The 22,370-nt window shown below is 42.5% G+C and overlaps 1 protein-coding gene across 1 annotated transcript in view; it reads right to left on the bottom strand.

Moving 5' to 3' along the window:
- LOC133965528 (A disintegrin and metalloproteinase with thrombospondin motifs 16) overlaps nucleotides 1-22,370 on the bottom strand; it is a 58,875-nt gene that overhangs the window by 13,654 nt on the left and 22,851 nt on the right. The window contains exons 8-18 of the mRNA XM_062400131.1: nucleotides 20,348-20,453; nucleotides 19,532-19,669; nucleotides 16,215-16,368; nucleotides 13,378-13,473; nucleotides 9,378-9,526; nucleotides 7,469-7,641; nucleotides 7,186-7,316; nucleotides 6,707-6,830; nucleotides 5,674-5,918; nucleotides 4,979-5,114; nucleotides 3,284-3,410 (exon numbers count right to left, since the gene is read on the bottom strand). Of these exons, the coding sequence (XP_062256115.1) occupies nucleotides 3,284-3,410; nucleotides 4,979-5,114; nucleotides 5,674-5,918; nucleotides 6,707-6,830; nucleotides 7,186-7,316; nucleotides 7,469-7,641; nucleotides 9,378-9,526; nucleotides 13,378-13,473; nucleotides 16,215-16,368; nucleotides 19,532-19,669; nucleotides 20,348-20,453 (1,579 nt within the window). The remainder of the gene's footprint in view (nucleotides 1-3,283; nucleotides 3,411-4,978; nucleotides 5,115-5,673; nucleotides 5,919-6,706; nucleotides 6,831-7,185; nucleotides 7,317-7,468; nucleotides 7,642-9,377; nucleotides 9,527-13,377; nucleotides 13,474-16,214; nucleotides 16,369-19,531; nucleotides 19,670-20,347; nucleotides 20,454-22,370) is intronic.

Consider the following 22,370-nt stretch of genomic DNA (forward strand, 5'->3'; position numbering starts at 1 on the left):
TTGTTTTAAAACCCAGGAGTTTACAAATATTTTCATTCTGTAGAAAGTGTCCAACATTTCCGGCCCGAAGATGCGAAGAGGCCATATTGTGCCTGTCTCGGCTGTGGCCCTTCTACTAGCAAATAACAAGAGTTCATGAAGCATTTTAAGTGTATTGGCTCGGCCACAACATAGTAAAAAAGCTTTTCACACAGGGGACCCAGTCACATTCAACACATGCAACGCTGACCAAGATGAGGTCAGTCTCTCAGCAAAACTCTTCTCTGCTCAAAAACCAACTTGTCAGCGATGTCCTCTTTATTAGCGAGAATTTGGCTGATATTTCAGACCATTACTAAGAGCGTTCATGGGAAAACTGTGAGTAGAGGCACAGAGGAACCGACGCCTCGACAGCAGCTGTCAAAGGCCTCGAGATGAATTCTCTTGTTTTTCTGTGAGAGATACACATCATGGTCATCATCATCGTTTTTACATGTTACAATGCCGCTAAGATTGTCTCCATTTGGTTTGTAGTTGCGGTCGGCCATCGCTATAAAAATGTCAACAATAAGGACAGTTGTACGGATGCCCGGTACTGTTCTGTGCTTGGCTGACAGTAGCAGCCAATAAAGTACAAGGGGAGAGGATGTGATAAAAAATGATCAGTGGAGTGATTTATTTTACTATTCCAAACTAAGTGTAGAATAAATGACTTGTTTGCCTAACGTCCAAATCATTGATTGTTCATTTGTAGCCTAACAACTATTCCTAAGCACAACAGTTGTGTCAAGCTTTGGATTTACACCATGAAGCTTTGAGCATGGCGTTGTTGCAAGAATGTAAGAAAGTGTCTCCAATGCCAGACATAAGGAATCATTGGGGTAATACCAATATTATTTGTAACCTATGGGATCAGCTCAAGTAGCTAGCTACCTACATCTGATAAAATCTCCCAGTAGCAGTCAGTAGCTGGAAACAGGAAGCCTGCTCTCGCCTACTTCTGTTTGAAATCAATATTCCCCTGTTCAGAAATAATTAAGACTTTTGAGTGAGAAATCTGCCAAATTTATCAATGTTAAATGTGTATATGGGCTGTGCCAGAACACACAGCTGGACAGGTGTTGCAAAAGTAACTGAAGGGGGGTTAGTTTATTTCCAACAATGCATTCCACAGGAACTTTGGACGACAGCAAATTGCAGGAAGCCATTTCACAACATGAAACTTAGCTTGTCTGATTAGAATTGGTGACCAGGAGAGAAGCATGCACCCGTGAGGTTATTGCACTGGTGACCCCCTTCCCTTGCAAGAGTTATGTCGGCCCAAGAGATCCTGTTTGCATGCTTTCTCAGAAATGATTGCTCCAACCTCACTTAGAGAAAATGCACTCAGGGGAGGTAAAACTTCATCCAGCAGCTGTTGTAGGAATGAAGCACAGCGACTCCATTGGTCAATGCACTGATGTGATAGGTATATAGTTATTCTATGGCCAATGTAATACACTTACACACCCAAAAATTGGTTAACCAACAATTCACGTCCTTTTGACTGTTGTGTAAATATCGTTCCGTGCTTCATGTATATCTGGTTTTCATTAAATCTTATCACGTTTCACTGATTTGTTGTCTGGCCCGAATTTTCCCCTTTGTGACAATGTCCAGAGCAGCAGAGACAGGGGAGGGACATTTCCCCGGTGTGTATGTGTGTGTGTTTTTATGTGCGTTTCTTCATACATAGCCTGACAGTCAGTGCGGCTCACCACTCCCTGTGATGTCCGCAGCATTGGACTGTGTTGACTGATCTTTGATCCTCTGCCCTGGCCCTGCGTGTCAGGGGCATAGACAGTGACCGAACCAAATGAGCTGAGCCAAGATCCCACAGATCCCCACCCTGAAACCGCAGAATCATTAGCAGGTCTTGCTCCCACTCTTCCTTCGCCTGGTGTCGTCATAAATCACAGAAAATGTGTCAGTGCTACTCAAAGTGACAGGAGGGGCCTTACACAACATCGAGAAAAGCCCTCTTGGTCACAGCAACCTGAGAGTGAACCTCAACCTACTATAATGTTTCCTTCTTTTGTTACCGAATGCAAATAAATCTTGAGCTTGTTTCTGGCGCACCATCGTGGGACAATATTATCAGAGATTTCCTGAGTTTGGAAACGAACCAACATGTCCCATTAAATAAGCTTGCAGTACATTTTGTATACAGCAGAGTATGCACATACACGCATACACGTAGAACTACAAAGGCCTTTGTGGGTCTTGATTTAGCCAGGGAAGTGGAGTTTGTTATGAGCTTGGGTCCCTCAGTGATGCTACATATGAGAAGATTTACAAGCCCTTGGCCTGCTATGTTGAACAAACACAGAAGCTAACGGTTCCTGACTGTAAGTGAGGTATCACTCTGGACTGCATGAAGACATTAACAGACTATCCGGTGGAACTTCCCCTGTCTTTCCTGTGTCTCACTCGCACATATTAGCCACAATTTATTTTTTCATTAAAAGGAAAATGTCATCATGGTAGAACAGGTGCATTACTGGGGCTGGGAAAGGGTGGAGAACGTAGTTAAACCGGCGCCGCCTGACACCCTTCATTCACTATATAATGAGGAGATAGTGTGGGAAGCTTGGAACAGTTGACTCAACCAATAAACAGCTCTTCTCCACAGATGTGTAGGTGTTTGTGTTGACCAGTAACACATGGAAGTTAGGAAGGAGTGAACGAAGAGGAAGGTGGAAGGGACAGAAGGCAGGGAGACACAAATAAATCACACCCGAAAGGGTAAGAAAAGAGACTGTGGGAAGGATATGAAGACAAAGTTGAGACGAGTTCTTCACTGGCATTGATGAGCTTGAGTAACTACATCAACTCGTTTGGCTGTTGGCCCCAGACCTGATCATTTGCCTCCTCCCAACATGAACATGGACGTACGAAATAGAGAGCAACTACAGCCAACAATGTTTTTGGCTACTTACATAGCTTACAGTAGACGTTATCCCTCCGAGTAGTTAATTGATCAACTGAATAACTGACATACCCGAAGTCTAAAAGTCTAGACCAAATATTTAGTCGTTTTCCATCCAAAATTAATGTATTCGAAATTATGAGGGGAAAAGTTTGCACGGTTCAAACAGTTTTTAATGATGTCCAGATTGAGAGTCCATTAAATCAGAGTGCAGATATCCTGATGATGTAATTCGCAAACTAAATTACTACAGTAACACTCAAGAGCTTCAAGAGCATTCCCAGCACCATTACAACTGCTGTAAAATGCATGCAAAACAGTGAGGTGGGGTCTGACCTGGCAGGACATGGTTGGGTGTTGCAGGGCATCAATCCAGTAGCTGGTCTTGATCTGGGATTGCAGTGGGATGTGTTCACCTGCACTCTCAGGTCTCTGTAACACGCTGACCTGGTGTTCATCTGGCCTGTAAAAGTTTTACATCAATAATTTAAGGCACATTGTCATAAAAGGAGCAATTCATTTTCAATTTGAGTTACAGTCTATTCCTGACTAATACTGAGCAATTATAAAATAACCTAAAAACAATGTTACAGGGCCATATGTTCTGCAATGGCTTTAATAGTTATCAAGAGCATTTAGATTATTGTATGTGTATACTGAGCTTCAGGGTTATGCTTGAGCTTGGAAGCAGCAGCTTCACAAAACAGTTTGTCAAGATGTTAACAACTGTTTATACAAAATGTACCAATGACACCTGTTAAATAATGGGAAAGCAATATGATAATGGATCCATCCTGATACTGAAATACTTACTAGGTGGTACAATGTTGTGTTGAAATTAGGTTGATGAATGTCTAAATGTGTGTGCTTCACATGGGCAGATCCAGTTTAAAACAATTCCTTTATGGCTCCCGACACATCCCACTGCTCATGTGATGTCCCTTTAAGCCGTGAAAAACGCTTACATGATTTAATTTAACTTTCTTAATCAAATAGATTATCATTTACTTTCTCAGAGGTAAACAAGAAGGATTCTATGCTCCCGCTATGTGAATTCTGGCACAAACTCTGATCTGACAGTGTTTTTCGATTTCATGTGAAACTTGAATCCCAGGTTTTCCTGGTTGGTATTTTAGCCTTAGGCACGGTCAATCTGCACATCCCAACCAATGCAGGTCAGTAAAGTCAGTCCCACTCTTTAATAGAGCAAATGACCCCCGACCCATCACAGCCTACAATCAGGACACAAAGAGGTGGATGTGATTAGGGTGGACCGCCGCAGACCAGGGTGGGGAACTCTAACCTGGAGGGTCAATCAACAGGAACGTTACACTAGGGGCTTTGTTCACACTCTTGAAGCCAAGCAAGGGCATACGCGCACACACACACGCACGGAAATACACACGCACACATATACACCTTTATCTTCTAACATCTGCCCTAAAATCACCCTGCCAGTCTCTGCACGTGTGTCTATGTGTGTCTCTATGTGTGTGTGTGCTTGTTTAATACTAGGCCTCTGGTGGGACAAAGGACACTGGTCAAAGCCATGCATGCATGTACTTGCTTGCTTTAGCGGATGTTTGTGTGTCTGTGTGTGTGTGTGTGTGTGTGTGCATGTTATAGCAGGTCTCAGATGTAGAGGTAGAAGAGGTCCCACCAGTCCGAAAGACGAGCTGCTAATGTCCCCTCACTGATGATGGGAATGCTTCTCTCTTCATTTAACCTGCAGCTAAAAGCCTTATTATAGATCAGAGGGTCCATTGATCTACGATCTGTCCTCTTAATTTGCGGGGGTTGGCCCAGATTGAAAAGAGGTGATCTGCTGTTTTTTCATCAAAGCAAGACACTCTAAAATCTAGGTAAAAAAAAGGCAATAAAAAGTAACATGTCACTGCACTAAATCAGACATGACAGGCCGGATGAAATGTACTAAACTTAACTTTGAATCCATCTGTCAAGAAACACACATTTTGATTTCATTTGCAGCACAAGTGTATTATGATAAGGCCGTGAAATGTCGGTACATACCTCCAGCACAAGTTGCCGAGCACTGGGAGCGTATGATGGCCCATGTGTAATTATGTTTGATGTGATTCTTTTTCTCATCAGCTTTTTTCAGAGTGTATTCCCAGCGCACACCTGGGTTCCAGCCCTGCAACAATACCTACAGAGGGGAAGATGATGAGAGTGAACTTTATTTTATGAAGCAGCAAAGAGAAGCCATGACTGCAAGAGTCTCACTCACCTCTGGGGTCAAACTCATGATTCATGATGGTCTATTAGAGCTTCAAAGTCCTGATACTTATGATAATGTGTTGCAGATTAGCCAAAATATTAAGTATGTTATCATTAAGCTCTGATCGAGCAAGATCCTCCACATTTCTCATCTTAACGCAGGCCACAGGCTGATCCTTGCACATCCGCTGTGACTTTAGTTTAGCAGATGTATGACTTTTATTTTCGCTGTATTTTGCGACTCTATTCACACAATATTGCAACTTTATTCTCATAATAATTGTTGTTTTTCCATTTAAGTTTAACAAATACTATTATTCGTATTAGGAGATAAAAGTGACCAAGTAAAGAAATAATAAAGTCACAGGGTCATGGGTCAATGATGAAAGGTCTTACAGTAGATTAAAAACAACGAATTAGCACAAACACATAAATCAGTAATATAACATTGATCAAAGTATTAATTTACGAACGCATTGACCCTTTACCTCTATGATCAGTGTTTCATTGGTGGGGCCAGTTGAGATGAGGCTCTCGGGCCTGTTATACGGTCTCTTGTATTCAAAAATAGCTCCAGCAATGGGATGTCGGCCCGGCCAGTCCACCGTCCAGTGTCCGTTCAGGAAGTAGCGTCTCTGGGTGTCCCTTACAGCCAGGTATGAGCTGGACGTATTCAGCTCCACCACACGGATACTACGAGCCCCTGCGGGGATGGTTGCCACCCCATAGTACTCTGACAAGGACAAAATATTAAGTTGTGCACAAGATACTGACAAACATTAAAAAAACACGACACTACACTACGCAAAATAAAACAGGGCTCACAAAGGCACACAGTGATAATTCTTTGCAGGGATTACGTTTGCATTCACTCGTTTTATGTTTTGTATTATCGAGCAATGGTTTTCCGTTCATCAGTATTACTATATCAGCATACTTCATGTTCAAGGTAACATTCAGTAAGTTGATCAATGCTGCGGGGTTGAGACGAAATGGACTATAAATAAGAGTACGGATACCTAAACAGGGCCCGTTGGGAAGGAGGCAAGCTTTGGACAACATTTTTGAATTATATCTGTGTTCAGGTGATTCACATTGGCTAGGCTGATTTTTTAAACTGAATTTGTCTGTAACCTGGGAATACAAGTAATAACGCAAACTTAGTACAGCCTACATTAGCTACATCGTGCTTGGGTGGGGTTAGGGGTGGGCTTCATTGATTGTCCCTCAATCTCGAACAGATTTGGAAAAAAAAATGCGACCCGAGACAAACTGATCAGTATGAAGCAAAGAAGAAAAGAATGGAGGGATAACGCAAAAGTATTGCGCGATAATGCAAAACATATCGTGAGGGAATGCATAACAGTAATCCTCAAAATATTCTTGCTGTGATCCCCCAGTAAAATAGTCTTGTATATTAGCTATAAAATCATAAAAGGATATGAGCACAGGACTTTGAAAAATATCTCAAACCACATCAACGAATCCAATGAACCTCACAGTTTAAGTGCTAGGACTTACGGTTTGTGTAGTGCTGCTTGGTGTACTGTCCTTTATAGATCTTACAGGTGGAGTTGTCTCCCTTACAGACCCCACAAGCATCAGGCACAGCTGTGGAGCCCAACACACGGTCACAGCCAACCCTCTGACGGAGAAGAAAACAACACTGCCTATTAAAAATGCAACTTAACATCACACAGTGTCATAAATCACAACAGTCGAATGCCAACATCATTTTTTCCCCACTTGTGATGAAAGGTCAGCTTTTTTGTTTCCCTGCGTTTGAAGTAGTCGAGAAACAGCACAACAAGGGTGTCTATTGATGTCCTCCGCTGCTAAAGCCGTTCTCCCCCAAAATTTTATAGCATAACTTCAGAGATCTCACACATGATATCATCTTCAGAAAAGAAACACCCGGCACGGACTCTGCGTGCTCTCTCTCCCATGCTTCCACACGACCGTGTCACTTTCTCGCTGCTCGGCTGCTCGTGAAGGATTACCTCACACAGTCCATCAATACAGACGTTTGTGCTGTCCTGTGAGCAGAGGGTCCCATCCTTAACTTTGCTGGCCAAGGCAAAGAAGAAATCATAACCTTCAGCGAAGCAGTAGAGCTTGCACACATCTTGATCTGGAAGACACGAAAACGACCACAGGAGGCCAGAGGGAACGAGCAGAAATGTTTAGTGGCGTGACATTGCTAAGCGGATAAACTCCACTTGTCATTACACTTCATTTTTTCCCCCTAATTAATTCTGAAAATGAATTTGGTGCTTGTCTCACCGTCCACTCTGGTGTATGGTCTCCATGTGTAGTACCATCCTCGGAACTGTTTGCTGTTGTGCTCGGCACACTGTTGCGCTCTGTAGGCAATGGCGTTGGGGGGACAGTCCTCAGTGTTACATAGTTTGTACGACCTGGACGAGCCCTCACAGAACTTTCCCCCATACGCAGGCCTGCGGAGAGGAATAAGCATGACAGAAATGTAGGTTTTCCTTTGAATCATTTTTTCATGTGTTTGTGATCAACAGCTAATCATACTGTGTTATAAACGAAATACAGAGCAAATACCTCTGCCAAGGCCCAATAATCCCCTTGTGAAACCAGAAACCATTAAATTCACTGGGATATGGATTTTCATGTGGAGTCTCAGACTGTGAGACAGTCTCACAGATGTCAGTCCTGTAAATTTTCTTTAAAACGAGATCCATGAATTATTCTGTGAGAAATCACAGATTCACACCACAATTAAATATGGTTCTTCCGTGAACTATACCACATCCTTCCACCAATTTTTGTGTTATCTGTCCTGTGGCTTTTGCGTAATCATGCTAACTAACAAAAACACAAACAAACGCCAATAAATCACTTTTCATTGTAAACACATTTTGGCACAACTAATATGTGACCATCCTTCCCTCTGTATGTGTGTGTGTGTGTGTCTTTAAAGGCTCACCCAATCACAGGTGTACAACCCCAGGCTATGTTCCATAAAATGCCTTCCAACGGGACAATTACAACGTTTATAAGCCCTCCAATCACATTGTCACTTATCTCCTCCTCTCTCAGATTCTGCCCCTTTACATCTCCACATTTCATCTCCCTCTTTTTTAATCCCTTCTCTGTCATCTCTTCCACCCCCTTTATCCCTCCCCCTCTCCCCAGCCTCCCTCTTCCCTTCCTTGTCCTTTGTCTTCCTCTCCCCTCCACCACCGTCCTTCCTCCCTCATCTCTTGCTCTCTCTGTTTAATATAGCCTTGTCAGGAACTTGGCATGGCATGATAAAGAGGAGGGCCCGGCATTGGGGATATAAGAACCCCCTGACTGACACTGGCAGCGCAAATAATCCGGAGTGACGGATGAGTATGGGACCAAGTGAGATGATAAGTGATGAGGTGACAGACCCGTGTGATGGATCTTCACGAGTCTAATAACACGTAGTAATGCACTCTTGGCCATGAGTCAATCAATCACAAACCACAATCCCTCTTTGTATAAAGTTATATGTGTTTTATCAGTTTGCATTTTATTTGATATTCATTCAGTTTGGGCTTAGGCCTTAAAATGGTAGGAAAAACGTGTTCAAATCACTCTCATCTTGATAATTTTTTTAACAATGGAGTGAGTCCATGCTGCTTTCCTGGCCCAAGCTCCATATTCAGCACATGGAGGTGGAAGTGGTACTGATCATCTTATGGAAGCAGACTTTTCCAAAATGTCAAACTGAACTTTAGTTGGTGGCATTTACGTTTCTGTGCAGTTCTCATCTTTGCTAGCATGCACTGCTCTACTTGTTTGTTACCTCTGCTAACGAGGTTGTTTGAATGCATGATTACTTAAATGCTACTGGACATATCACCATGTGACTTGTTGGTACTATGTGGTATGTGTCAGGGACATGGTCATACAATTTTGGTTCTGAGCCATATCAGGGGGCGGACCCAGTAACGTTTTATTACCTTCTTTAACACTGCATGCATTTTCCAACATTTCCGCTGATTTCCCAGGGAATAATTCAAGGATCTTGATGAAACAATTCTGGCACATTTAAGGGACTAATATCTATGAGTGTGTGTTATTTGGTGCAGCTTGATGGAATTTAAGGGGACTGTTGGTCCGTGGTGGAGGTATCCCCGCTCTGAGCGTCATTCCTCCTAGGTACTATATTATTTATATTTTTTTATTGCTCTACCGTGGGTTATTGCACTGCCTCTCTCGATAGGTGACTCCGCTCTCGCAGCTTCGCGAGCAGGCCGACCAGGAAGACCACTCCGACCACTGTCCAGGCTGAGGCCTTGGGCCCTCGTCACCCTGTTTGACACACTGGCCCCTGCGACACCACTGTGGAAAGAGGGTGAGAGAAGAATTATGAGCGGGAGAGAAGGAGGCAGAAGAAGGGAGGCAATGTGTTTAAAAGTCTCTTGAACACACAGACTATATTTCAGCAGACCCTGCCCTTTATCTTATTTACGATGACCACTTGTCAAACCCCAGCAGAGGCCTATAAGACACAGCGTTCAGGTTTAACTGCTGTCAGAAAGGTCACAGTCGGGCTGGTTACATTCTCATAGTCCCTCAGCGAAACACCAGTTGTGCTGCTTTTTGGACCGTCTCTGGCTCGAGCTGTCATCGGCTAGAATTAACAGAGCTCATGCCAAACACAACTGAAATGCGAATGTGGAAAAAAACAACGTGTCAAGGATATTCGCTCTACAATAATACATCTAGATCTGTTTTGTGCTGTCAAATTTGCATTACATGTGGCCTTACGCCTCCATTTATCAACTCGTTAAAATCAGTCCAAGTGAAAACATTTACAAAAACATAAAACAGGTCGAAACACGTGTTGCCAGCAATGCACAAATCAACGCAGCAGAGTTTCTTCCCTGCTGAAAAACATCCTTTTAAACAATTTGAGTTCTGAGGCAGAACAGTAAATATCTGCCAAGGGAGTGAGATAATTTCACATCTTTCCAGTGCAAATCAATGACAAGGGTGGGGCATCTGCCTCGTTCTGTCTTGTTTATTAGTATTTATATGTGGTTTCTACGTACTTTCTGTCAGAGGTGTATCAGGCCAGGCAGATTTTGACTGCATTTTTTTATATTTGTCGCGTGTTCTTCCAAATTGACGAGGAGAATTTCCTTCCCAATCTTGTTGCCGCAGACTTTTTGGGGAATATGCTGGGGGGCCACCCAGACGGAACGGCTTTCCACTCACAAAAAGCTGCCAAATGTGATCTATGAGGTAACCAGGCAAGGCAGCGCGAGGAATATCAAACTACAGCTTGTGCGGAAAGTTATGCGAGTAAGGATTGTCTGCAGAGCGTTGCATGAATCGATGGGGCTGCTCTTACTGCTGAGTTATTCACTGTATTTAAAAGGAGAGTCATTAACCAACCAGCCAATCACGTGTTGCAAAATGAGCCGCGCTTCGCTAAAAAAATGTTAATGTAACGCGAGAACGCTTCGCAGGATCTAAAGTCTCTTAAAGCAACATTATGTCAGAAGCTGTTTCCTGGCACAGCACTGAACTGGATTTGTACGTGTCAAGATGACATCAGTCACAATATACTGAATTTGCCACACACACAGTGCACACAAACACATAAGTAGTGAATATACACACAAACATACACAGTAAGAACGCACACACATACGTGAACAGATACATAGTGAAAACACACACATACACACAATGTTAGTACACATATGCACCTACACACACAAACAAACACACGAACACAGTGAGTGCACACACAACTCAGCCGTGAATAAGATCAGCTGTTCTTGATCTCACTGTGTGTTCATGAGCTGCTCACAAACACACACACACACACACACACCTCCAGCTCATCTCGCGCTCCTCGACTGAACTGGAACAGCTGATTTCCCCTCAGTTTTCCCCTCGCGGCTGAGTGCCACAGATTCCTAAGTGAGCCTGTCATTGTTTGTGTTGAGTTAATTGTCCCGTGGAGAGAGAGGGCGGGATTAAACCATCAAGTTCAATATATTGAGAAGCAAATGCCGGTGAGGGGCTGTCAGGGGAGAGAGGGTAAGAGAGAGAGCGAGCCTGGGGGGAGAATCATCTTGAAACAAGGAGGAGAAAGAAAAAAAAACACAAAGAATAAATAAAGAGCACAGATTGCTTTTTGGCCCCAGCCCCGATGGCATATTTTCGCCATGTCAGCAACAAACCAGTTGCAGCTGCTCCCCGAGATAGAATAACGGTGGACGACCACGATACCTCGATCGAGAGGAAGGAATTTATTGATGCCGCACTTAAATGAACCCAAAGCTAAAACGTAATAAAGTCAAGCTTTTCACTTAGCTTAACAACGCTTTTATTGGTCTGTGCTGGGAGAGAATGACATTGGTGTGTAAATCAACGCCACTGAAAGACCTGCAGCTTCCCAAAGTTCGAGGCCTTTTGTCTTGAAATGAGCTGAGTGGAAGTATCAGCACTTTATAGCACTAAAAGACTCAATAAATAATACTTTAATAATAATATCTCCATCCACTTAGCCTGTAAACCTTAAAATAAAAAATCACCACGCTTTGTGCCCTTTACTCACTCAGAGTAAAGCCCTTAGAGGTATTGCTCGTATGTGTCTGTGTGTATGTGTGTGTGAGCCATCTTTTGACAAGCTATAGCCCCTTCTTATATAGTACTAAATAATAATATATTAAAATTAAAATATAAAATTCCCACTTTTTATGTTATAAATTGATGTTTACTGGATTGCACTTTTCTAGTGTTAACGACCACTTAAAGTACAGCTCACCTTCACCCACCCCAACACACACACACACACAAACCATTCATATGTCCCATTCGCACACTGACAGCACAGCCACCAGGGTCAATTTGCTGCTTAGTGTGTTGCCCAAAGGCAAACTGGGGATCAAACCACCGTCCTTTCAATTAGTGGACGACAGGCACAGCCGGAAAACAATCATATTGGATGTTCTTGTTTTGAGCAGTGTCGTTGTTGGAGGGAATTTTCTCACCAATACTGACAAAGAAAACTTTGTTAGAGACTCTTGTTTGGTGCCTTTTTATTTGCGGATTTATTTGTTTAGACCTTGCCATGGAGCAATGTATTGGCAGCAGTTAAATGAAACAAAAAACGAAAAAAACAACACATGCTGTCCTCATTTGACAAACCATGAAAAGATTTTCTCAAAGGCGTATTAACTCCACGAATCATTTTGGCTCCTTTAACAAAAATGGAACATGGTTTTAGGGATCTTATGATTAAAGGGCTGGTCAACCTTCTGAATAGATGCTGAACTTAAAAAAATGTTTAATTTCATCCTGCAGTTCAGAAGTTGATAGCTGCATCCCCCTGCTAGAAACTTTATTGGCATGATCACTTGAATTGGCTCAAAAGCGATGGATAAAAGTCGAATTAAAGTATAAAGCTTCTCACGCCAGTCATTTGATTCCACTGTTGCGATGACAAAGCCTTCATGTTTATCACCCGCTTCCCTCCATAACCACACAAACACATACAACTCTGTGCAGCTAGACTTGTTAGAACATTGCACCGACTTCCAATCATTGCGGATGGCAAAACCTAAACCACTGGCAAACCTTAAAGGAGCTGCTTGAAATAAAAGTTCTAACTGCTATATTGCATTGGCATTAAAGGCTGTTTACTCATTAATTAAGCAGAAACAGCTTTTTCCCATTTGCTAATGTAACACGCTTCTCGGATCTCCTTATCCGAAATTCTGGCTCAACCTCAGCAGCTGTTGTTTTGCTTTCATTTCTACTGGTTTTCACTTTCACTGAGGTTGGCCCAAGCTTGGCTGGCCCATCAATTTCCATTCACTAATGTAACGTCCAGTCTGTATTAGGAACATTAGCTTTGGTCCCCATTTGGCCTACTGGTCCTGACAGGCTCAGAAAGGTCCCAACAAGTTCATAAAGTGTTGATATACATACACACACACATGGTTTGCCCAGCTTCCTCAACAGGACCTTGCATTTTCTGGGGACAGCATAAATAAAACCTCCCTGACTTTCACCATGACCAATTCACGTTTAACAATAATCCTAACCTAACCACTATTCATATCTAAACCTTAACCAGGAGATCAGAAATCAAGATTTGCCTCATTAAGATTAAATACACAAAGACAGACTTACACACCTAAACACAATAAGAAAAGAACATGTCAAGTCACCATATCGGGGCCGCAGGCAGACCCTTCAGCAGCTGGCATGAACTTGGTCTCACACTTCCTCCCGACACGGTGACACCACAGAGCCTTGCAGATATCCTGGAACAACATGAGACAAAAGACAATATGTTAAGTTGCATGAGACACTGATTATTCTAGAAGAGGGATGATCAGTAAACCTCCTCCTCACAACGTCTGTAAACAAACTAGCGCTGGTAAGAACAATAAATTATGACTGCATTGTTTTTTTGCCTCTTGGGAGCTATTAAGACATGTTGATACAAAGTGGGAGACCACCAATTGTCTGAATAATGACCGACAAGCGATCAGTGTCCAGGCAACTTTAATCTCCAAAATATTTTTGCTTCAGTAGCAAGGATAACAACATTTAAGGGGAAAAAAAGGAGGAAAATGCATGAAATGTTGTCCAACTGTTGTGAGGAATTATTCCACAGGCAACGCAATGAATCAGTGACAGTAAATTATGCACATTCATTGTTTCAGTTGCAAAACGATGCAAGGAAATGTAAAGTGTGTGTGCATTGTTTTTACCTTCCAGCTCATTTTCACACATATATATGATAGAGACATTAAGAGAGGAGATAATCCCATCCAATAACAAGGCACATCTGCCTCACAGATAAATCCCAAAGTCATGACTGTGTTTCTCAGCAGATTCTGCCGGGGACGCCGGGTGGTTTCCCTGAATGCATTGCCTGAGAAACATGGCCCGCTGCATGTTACCATCGCTTCTATTACCGTCTGGATGACTATATCAGATTGTGACAACTCAGTGCAGATGCTGACAGGCCCCTCGGCCTCAGCTCATCGCTGCCAAGAGCCACCATGGAATTCATCCCAAGGCCTATATTTGTCCAGCTGTTTTGGTACCTTAGGAACTTTTTCAGCAGTTTAAAAAATTGCAAAGCGCGAGCGAACGAGGGAAGATAGAGAGAGAAAGGGTGAAGTGAGGAGAGGAGGAAAATGTGAAAGAGGGGGAAAAAACACCCGTACTTATTATTTTGCTTTTCGCTAGGGTAACCGAGCTCTACCAAACCACAAACGCTGTGGAGAGAGTCGCTTGGCTGCTCCACTGGTACCTTATCTCGACAATGCCTGCCAAAGAGCTCCAAGAAATATGATTTCATTACATGAAGAATTGCACCACTGAGGCTGATACTTGAGTGGTTCTTTTTTTTTATGAGTAACAAGTGTCTGGAAAGACAGTGATCGTGAGGGCTGCTTTGGGATTTTGGGGTCCTGTGCACCTTGCTGCTACCAGGTGCATCGACAGACACAAGACGTGAGAACAAAACTAAAATCACGAGGGAGCGATTCTCTGATGTCTTATGGCTGAAATAACGCAAGAATGTTTCAGTGTTCAGAGGAGTACAAGAGGATACCATCTGTCAATGTCGTGGATTCAAATCCAGCAAGTCTCTGTCACATTTCCAACCCTTGTTCTCAATATAAGCTTACATGTTTTACAACAATGTTATCATATTCCATCAAGCTCTTTAATGAAAAAAAAACCTGCATAGCAACTTTAAGAAATGAAAATGTGTCTAATAACTTTAAGTCTTACGGTAAGTGCACACATGCTCTAGTCACACAGTTTTAAGTTGTTCTCAGACAAGATAGATTGGGCTGGAGTTTGTCGTTCCCCGATGACAACATCAGGAACGTTTCTGAGGATTCAGGTGAAGGTTGGCACCTGGGAAGGTGTCACACCTACTCCCTAACTGTGAATTTTCTGGAAATGCTGCTGCTGCATTCTCACATGGGCTCACTCGGATGTAGGAGCCACGAATGAGTTTAAGTTGAATATTCATTTTTAAGTAATTATACAAGGTGTGTTGGTTATATTTTGGGGTATTATTTAGATTATTTGTTATTTATGTTTATTTGTCATTAAATTGTTTTGGCAGAAAGTAGGTCACAAAGGATATGGGTGGGGGTTATATGAGCACCTGTTTTGGGGGTTGGTTGGAGGAGGTGAGTGGGGCCGACAAAGTTTTTGTTGTCTGCTATGCTATTTTCTATTTAATCACTGTAATTGCTTCAATTTATGAGTGTGTGCACATTACAATAAGATGATCTCCTATTTTTAACTGGACACAAAGGGGCTGGCAAGAAAAGAACAGGAAAATATCGATAGCAACTGACTCAGAGATTTGCGTTCTCACATTCAACTCCCTCTAGGAAAGACCCGTACATTCAGGCCATGTACGGAGCAGCTTTCTATCCGCTTCGAGGCAAAGATGTTAATCAATTTAGTTTAAGTTTAGGTAGGCTGCCATGTTTGGCCCCGAGACGATTTCTAATCCAGATGCAACAACATCACTAATTTAAATCACTTTAAAATGTCTTAAAACAATGAAGCAATCCAAATCCTGTGAGGACTCGCGCAAAGCATCTCCAACAACATCAGCAGAAATGAGACAATGGGAGAGCAGCAAGAAGAGATTCCCATTGGCGACGCTCCAGTGTATATATAGTCATCCATCCCAGTGAGTATTCCATGGGCAGCTTGCAACTCTCACAGTTTAGTTTATGTTGTTGTTGTGCGTGTGTGCGTGTGGGTGTGGGCGTGGATGTGAGAGATCAGAAAGGTATCTAACCCTAATATTCTCTTATCCTTCCTCTTTGCTGATTCTTCCTTTTTTCCTCTACCTCATTCTCCGCATCCATTTCTCGATTTTCTTTCTCTCTTTTTCCAAGGAAACAACTGCCCTCAGATTTTTCTTTAGCGCTGATTAAGCAGCTGCCAATGGGAGTTGTGAGAAAAACCCTGGCACGGGATACTTACATTTGAAACACCGATCCAAAATCAATTTTACCTTCTTAAAATCAAGGGTGCAGAGTTTGGCCTTCTCCCCAAACTGCCATTTGCACTGCGTGTCTGCGTCGTACAGCTCGCCAGGCAGCTTCTCGGGGTACGGATACTCCTTGACTGCTCTGGGTTCATCTGATAGGCACAGCGCCTGGGCAGAGCTGGAGGAGAAGAGAGTACGATTAAGAAAAAGAAAAGAAATTACAAAAGGCGAGGAAAGTTAAGGGAGTGAGCAAAAGTGGGAATGAGTAAAGCAATAGAAAGAGGGGAGTTTAGGTAAAAAGGTCAGGGAAGGAGAGGGGAAATAAAAAATAAATAGGGGGTAACATTTATCATTAATATTAAAACAACTTCTGTGATATATAACATGCATGCAACGGTCAGATGTGTGAGTCAGTGCCGCGCTTCATTAACGTGACGTAGCTCATATGTGAGTGTCCCTGCTGCACATGCAAGAAATTCCTCAATATCGAGCACCAGTCCATTATTTTCCATTGTTCCCCACTTTGGAGAGTACCGTAAAGTGTTGCCATGGAGACATAACAAGTTGCCAAACTCAAAACCCGGAGAGAAATGGCTTTAATGCATCAGACACTCAATTATGACAGACATAAAAAAAAAAGATCCTTGCCCATATCACTCATATCCGAACACCAGTAGGGGGTTTCCAATGTTAACTGATATCAGTGGTTACCATACAGAGATGTTTTACAGCTTAAACACAGCAGGCCCAGGGAATATAATACAAAAATATGCTGGAGAGAGCATGAAAAAGCAAAATATGTTGGAAGGGTTCAACGTGCTAGTGAGTGGTCCTGATCGCTTTAGCAGAATACATGTGTGCGTCTGAGCGTGTGTATGTGATCTTTCATTGCTTTTTGGGACCTATGTGTCTACAGAGAACAATGGCTGTTTTGCAAGTGCAAGATTCTGATGTCCCGCGTTATTCACATAATAAAGTGTCTGAAAAATACGTCAGCATCAGCAGGCCCACGAGCAAGGCGCTGTCACACATTAAATTACAAGGTCAGTGGAGCTCATTCGCAGGATTTCATGACAGACTCCCTTTAGAGCAGGTTTTTGGTTATTCACCGATGGCACTGATGTGAGCTGGAAGCACTGAACAACCCATGATAATCATCAGCTGCAGATAAAAATAAGGAGTTCTGTGGAGTATCCATTGTTTTCTAGGATTCCCTGCAGATCTGCTGAGTCATCTCTTCCTGACATCAAATAAAAACGAGTTATTTTCTTAATAAAACGGTTTGTTGATGTATCAAACACAAAAACAGTTAGATCATTTAATGTGGTCAAGTGAGAAAGTCTCATAAATCACGCTGACAAATGCCAAGGACAAAACTGGCAAGATGGACAGTGGTAACAGAGTGGAACTACTTGAGGTAATAAGGTAATCTACTAAATAAATCTCTGATAAAAAAGTATTCTTTAAAGCTTTAACACCATCACACAAAAACAGCTTCATCTAAATGTAGGGGTGGGGCCAGGGGGGCACTGAAATCGGATTTACTCCTCAAGTGCCCCTGTCCTATTGGAAAAATCCCTCACTAACAATACAAACAAAATAATTAGTTAATAATTTTTATTTTCTGATATAAGTTGGAAGTTGGACATATACTAGGCCCTCTGATAAAATTGGGGCCCCTTTATGACCCCTGATTTAGAAAAATCTGAGATCCGCCCCTGCCAAAATGGAATTTAAAAGGACTAACTCACATTTTAGGAAAAAAGAGCCGGGCAGAACGATCTATAACATTCTCAAAACCAAAGTAAACATGTAGGTGAAGCCAGCAGCTGATAAATTTAACTCAACATGAAGACAAAAGTTTTACAAGAGAAACTGAGACGTTGGCTTTAGCCGGATCATTTGATCAGACTCTGTCCTTAAGTGTTATATTAGACTGTGGGGAAGAACATGTGACCGCAAGAGAAATCTTGTGACTTTCATGTCTCACTGACTTTTTAACAGCGTTCCCCCAAACAAAAACAACTCCAAGTGGCTTTTAAAGGAGATTCTGCTTCCCCTGCCGTGAAAGTTGTCCATCCGTGATATGCATGACGAAGAGCTGTGATAAAGCCTCTGACTGGACAGTGTTGCTGATCGAGGAGAGACAGCGGTGAGTGAGCGTGATGTAGAACTCTGTTGGCTAACAAAGCTCTTCCATCCCAAGCAGATGACGACAGGGACATTTAGAGTCTCAGTTAACTCAATGAGACACATAAAGCCAAAGATATTCCACTGTGATAACATTCTGATGATTGCAATTAGAAAAACACATAGTATATTTTTTGATCTTTCAGTGATTCTGCAGCAGGAACGCCCTCGGTTGGTTCGGCGGTGCAGCGATCCCCCTCCGCGTGGCCTCGGGGGGGGTGATGGGAGTTTAATATAAGGGTGACAGGTCTAACAAGGGTGAGGTCACTCCAGCTCTAATAACTCAGCGAGGAAATACACTGTCTGTCTCCAGCACTCTGAGCGGGGAGACCTGACAGTTCAGTTAACACACTGGTAAATTTAGTGGAGGGCACTGGCTCTGGGCTATCCAGTTTCAAGTATACACTCACACACATATACAGACACACACACACACACACGCACGGACACAGACACATAGACGCTACGTCCATGATGCTTGTTTTTTCACTTGGGTGAGCAGGCTGCATGCATGACTAATGTGCAGTGCATGAACACAGACCCACAACTATCTCACTCACACACTTTCCCTCAGATTGTGTAAAACAACACTTACAGGCAAAAAAAGGTGGCACCACATATCATTCAGCTTTGTTGCCATGTTAGCTGTATATTTCAGCCTCACACACTTGGCCTGCCTGTTTGCCTTTGCTTTCACGAATTAAAGCCCATCCAGTAATCATTTAACATGAGTGCAGTTTTTTCACTTGGCTCTCTCTGAACAGCGCAGACCTTTGAAACTGATGTATTTGCTGTTGACATGTTCATCCATCAGTAACACATGTCGAATGAAATAAACACAATGCGTAAGATAATGGGAACCCTCTTATTTAGACAACTCTCTTTTACAAACTGATACAACACGTTTCTGTTTTTGTTGCCTGAGCACAAAACAAACGCTGGCACGAGTATTTACTCCCGACACGTCAATGTGCCATATGGATGTGATGCAGCCCCTTATTTTCTGAACACTTAATAAGACTCTTTAAAGCAGGGTTGCCCATAAATGTCAGTATTAACAACAAATGCTCCTTAAATCAACTGTATTTGCGCTGTTCACCACAACAAAAGCACAGTGGTCATGGTAAAAGATAAAAAGAGAGGCTGCTTACTTGAGGAAGCGGCTGAGGTACTGGCGGCTGCAGGCGGACCAGGAGAAGATGCCGTTGTGGCCGGCTAACGTGGGGGACATGATGTTGCCCTCTGACTTCTTACAAACGTTACCCTCACCATCGTGGACCATTCCAAAACTGAGGAAGGAAAGGAAAAGATTTAATGTGGTCCAGTTATGGTGATGACGCTTCATATTCAATTTAAGTCAACTTTATTTAAAAAGCACATTTAAAAAGATGACCAAAATGCAAAATCAAGTCAATGCGGCATACAAGAAAATAATAAAATAAGGGACTAGACAAGTATACAATAAAATAAATGCTGTGATGTGGATAGGGTTGGGGTTAGGGTTACCAAACCCTGGACACTCAAAAGTAGAAGAAGAACTATGTTGACAGAAGGGAAGCTCTACTTTGTAAATGGTAGGCTGTTCCATGGGGCGGCCACAGTAAAAGCATTATCCCCTTCACCACTTAGCCTCGACCAAGGAGCAACTAGTAACTGATCAAATGGTCTGAGAGATCCGGGAGAGGAAAGGAGACGGAAGAGCTCAAATATTAGCTCAGGTATTTTGGGGCATTTAGTGCTTTAAAAACCAATAGAGGAACCTGACACTTCATTGTCATATTATTAAGTAATAACGTTTCATTACTGATGGATATTTAGGATCAGGCTGCAAGTGTCTGGACATATAATATAGAAAACATTTTACAAAACACATTATTTTGTCCCTTCTTAAATCTTACTGCATGTTTAATGAACACACATCAGTTTCTGTGTGTCATTATGAGCCTGAGAGGGACAGAGACCCTTACTTGTGTCCAGATTCATGGGCAATGGTGAATGCCAGACCCAGGCCTGTGTCCTCATTGATGGTGCAACTCCGGTACTTGCTGCACATCCCACTAATCGGAGCAAAACCTATGAAAAAGGGGATGCAAATTTTACACATTGTACATCACAGTTATTTTAACAATGTCAAGAGTTACTAGGATCCACAATAGTACCCAATACCTGCTATTGTCTGCTCAATGACGACATGTCTTAACCCCTCCCTCTAAAAGAATGCAGAACACTGCTGGCAGGCCTTACTGCTGTAAAGAGGACTGAACTGACAATGTGGATGATTCCACACTTTCATTGTTTGACCCTCCATTGTCCCAACATCCTGCCGGGGTTACAGCAACCCTTGAGTGCACAACTGCGCTCCTTAACAGGGCCTGCAACTGCACAGTCATGGTCGGGCAGTACTGGGACCAGCTTAAGAGAGGGGCTCTCTCCCCTCCTATACTCTCCTCCACACCCATTAATATTAGACCCATTCCAGCCCATGTTGGCCTCTTGAGTAAAAAAACTGTCTTCCTTTATATAAATCCCTCTTTGTTGTGCCGCACTGGGGTTGATATTGATAATATTTGACCAGTCAGGGCCAACTTCACAACGAAATACATGGACAACTTCCAAAAAAGCCATAATTTGGTTAAAAATCCCTCCCTATGTTAACAAAATATGGGACTCTGTGGGAACATCCCCAGATCTCTTGCTACCTTTCACTTCATTCCTCCACTGTCTTTACGGCTTTCTCATATCCCTCCTCCTCTATTAAACTCCCTTTTTACTATTCAGCTCCCTTTACTGTGCGACTCTCTTTCTGTTAACTTTCCCTCCGTCCCTCCTCACGTAGACACTGACACACTGTAGCCCCCCTGGCACTGAATCAAGATAGATAATTCTCATGGGGGCCTCCCCCAACGTCTTTGTCTCAGTATCTGGGAGAGAATTCAGCCTTGTGTTTTGTTATTTTATGGTTTTATGGCTAAGTCATTCGTTATAGAGTGTAAAAACCCTAAAGTAATGTACATAACTAATGCAAATAATGACTATATATGTACATACGCAGGCAGAGTGACTGTGAGAACTGACAAAGAAAAGACAAAGAAGAGCATTGATATTAAATACTGCTTTTGGAAATATGGAGGCAAAAATTGATGGATAGGGCTGTTGTGCACTAACCCTGAACTGAACTGGTAGCACTAAGGGTCATTTTTGCTCAAACCTTTGGGAATTAGTCCAACCTCACTCTTATTTTTGACTGCACACACACCAAACATGCACACACAAATACCTTTAAACTGGTCAATGGTTAAGGCTAATGCTAGTCTCTACACTTTGAAGTCAATGCTGAGTCTGGTGTGTGTATGTGTGTGTGTGTGTGTGTGTGTGTGTGTGTGTGTGTGTGTGGGACACAAAATGGAAGTTTCTTCTCACAGTGTGGAAAACAACAATGTGTTGGCACGGTCATTACCGCAAACAAGCTGTTGTAAGTTTGTTAGAGGGTGTGCACTCAAGAAAACTGTCTCTCAGTGTGTGTGTGTGTGTGTGTGTGCGTGTATGTGTTTAAAGAAGCTGAAGGATTTTCTGTGATGTGAAAACAGGATAAGCATATTTGCTTTTCCAAACTTGCTTTGTTGTTGCATCTGCATTAATATATTCTATAGTTCTGCATCTTATTAATAAAAAGTTGAAGAGGTCAAATTCTCAGATAAATTAATCAAGCTTCCCTTTTCATCATTTCCCCCCTTGTTGCTGACAACTGATGAATCTTCTTTTTATCTGCTGTAAAACTTTATATAACTCCATATGTGATCCTGTGGGGTAGAAAAGATCTGAAAGCAGCAGATTTTTTTAACATCTGGTTTGGCGGGTGTGATCCTGGGTCACACCATGTGACAGACAACAGGGGCGTCTTCCCATAGAGATGTAGGCAGCAAAAAAAAATGAAATATATTTTCTATCAAGAGCCAACAGACAAAATATAAATAAACACAGCTGGCAAAC

Source organism: Platichthys flesus, chromosome 11 (assembly GCF_949316205.1).
Source record: "Platichthys flesus chromosome 11, fPlaFle2.1, whole genome shotgun sequence".
NCBI classification, from domain to species: Eukaryota; Metazoa; Chordata; class Actinopteri; order Pleuronectiformes; family Pleuronectidae; genus Platichthys; species Platichthys flesus.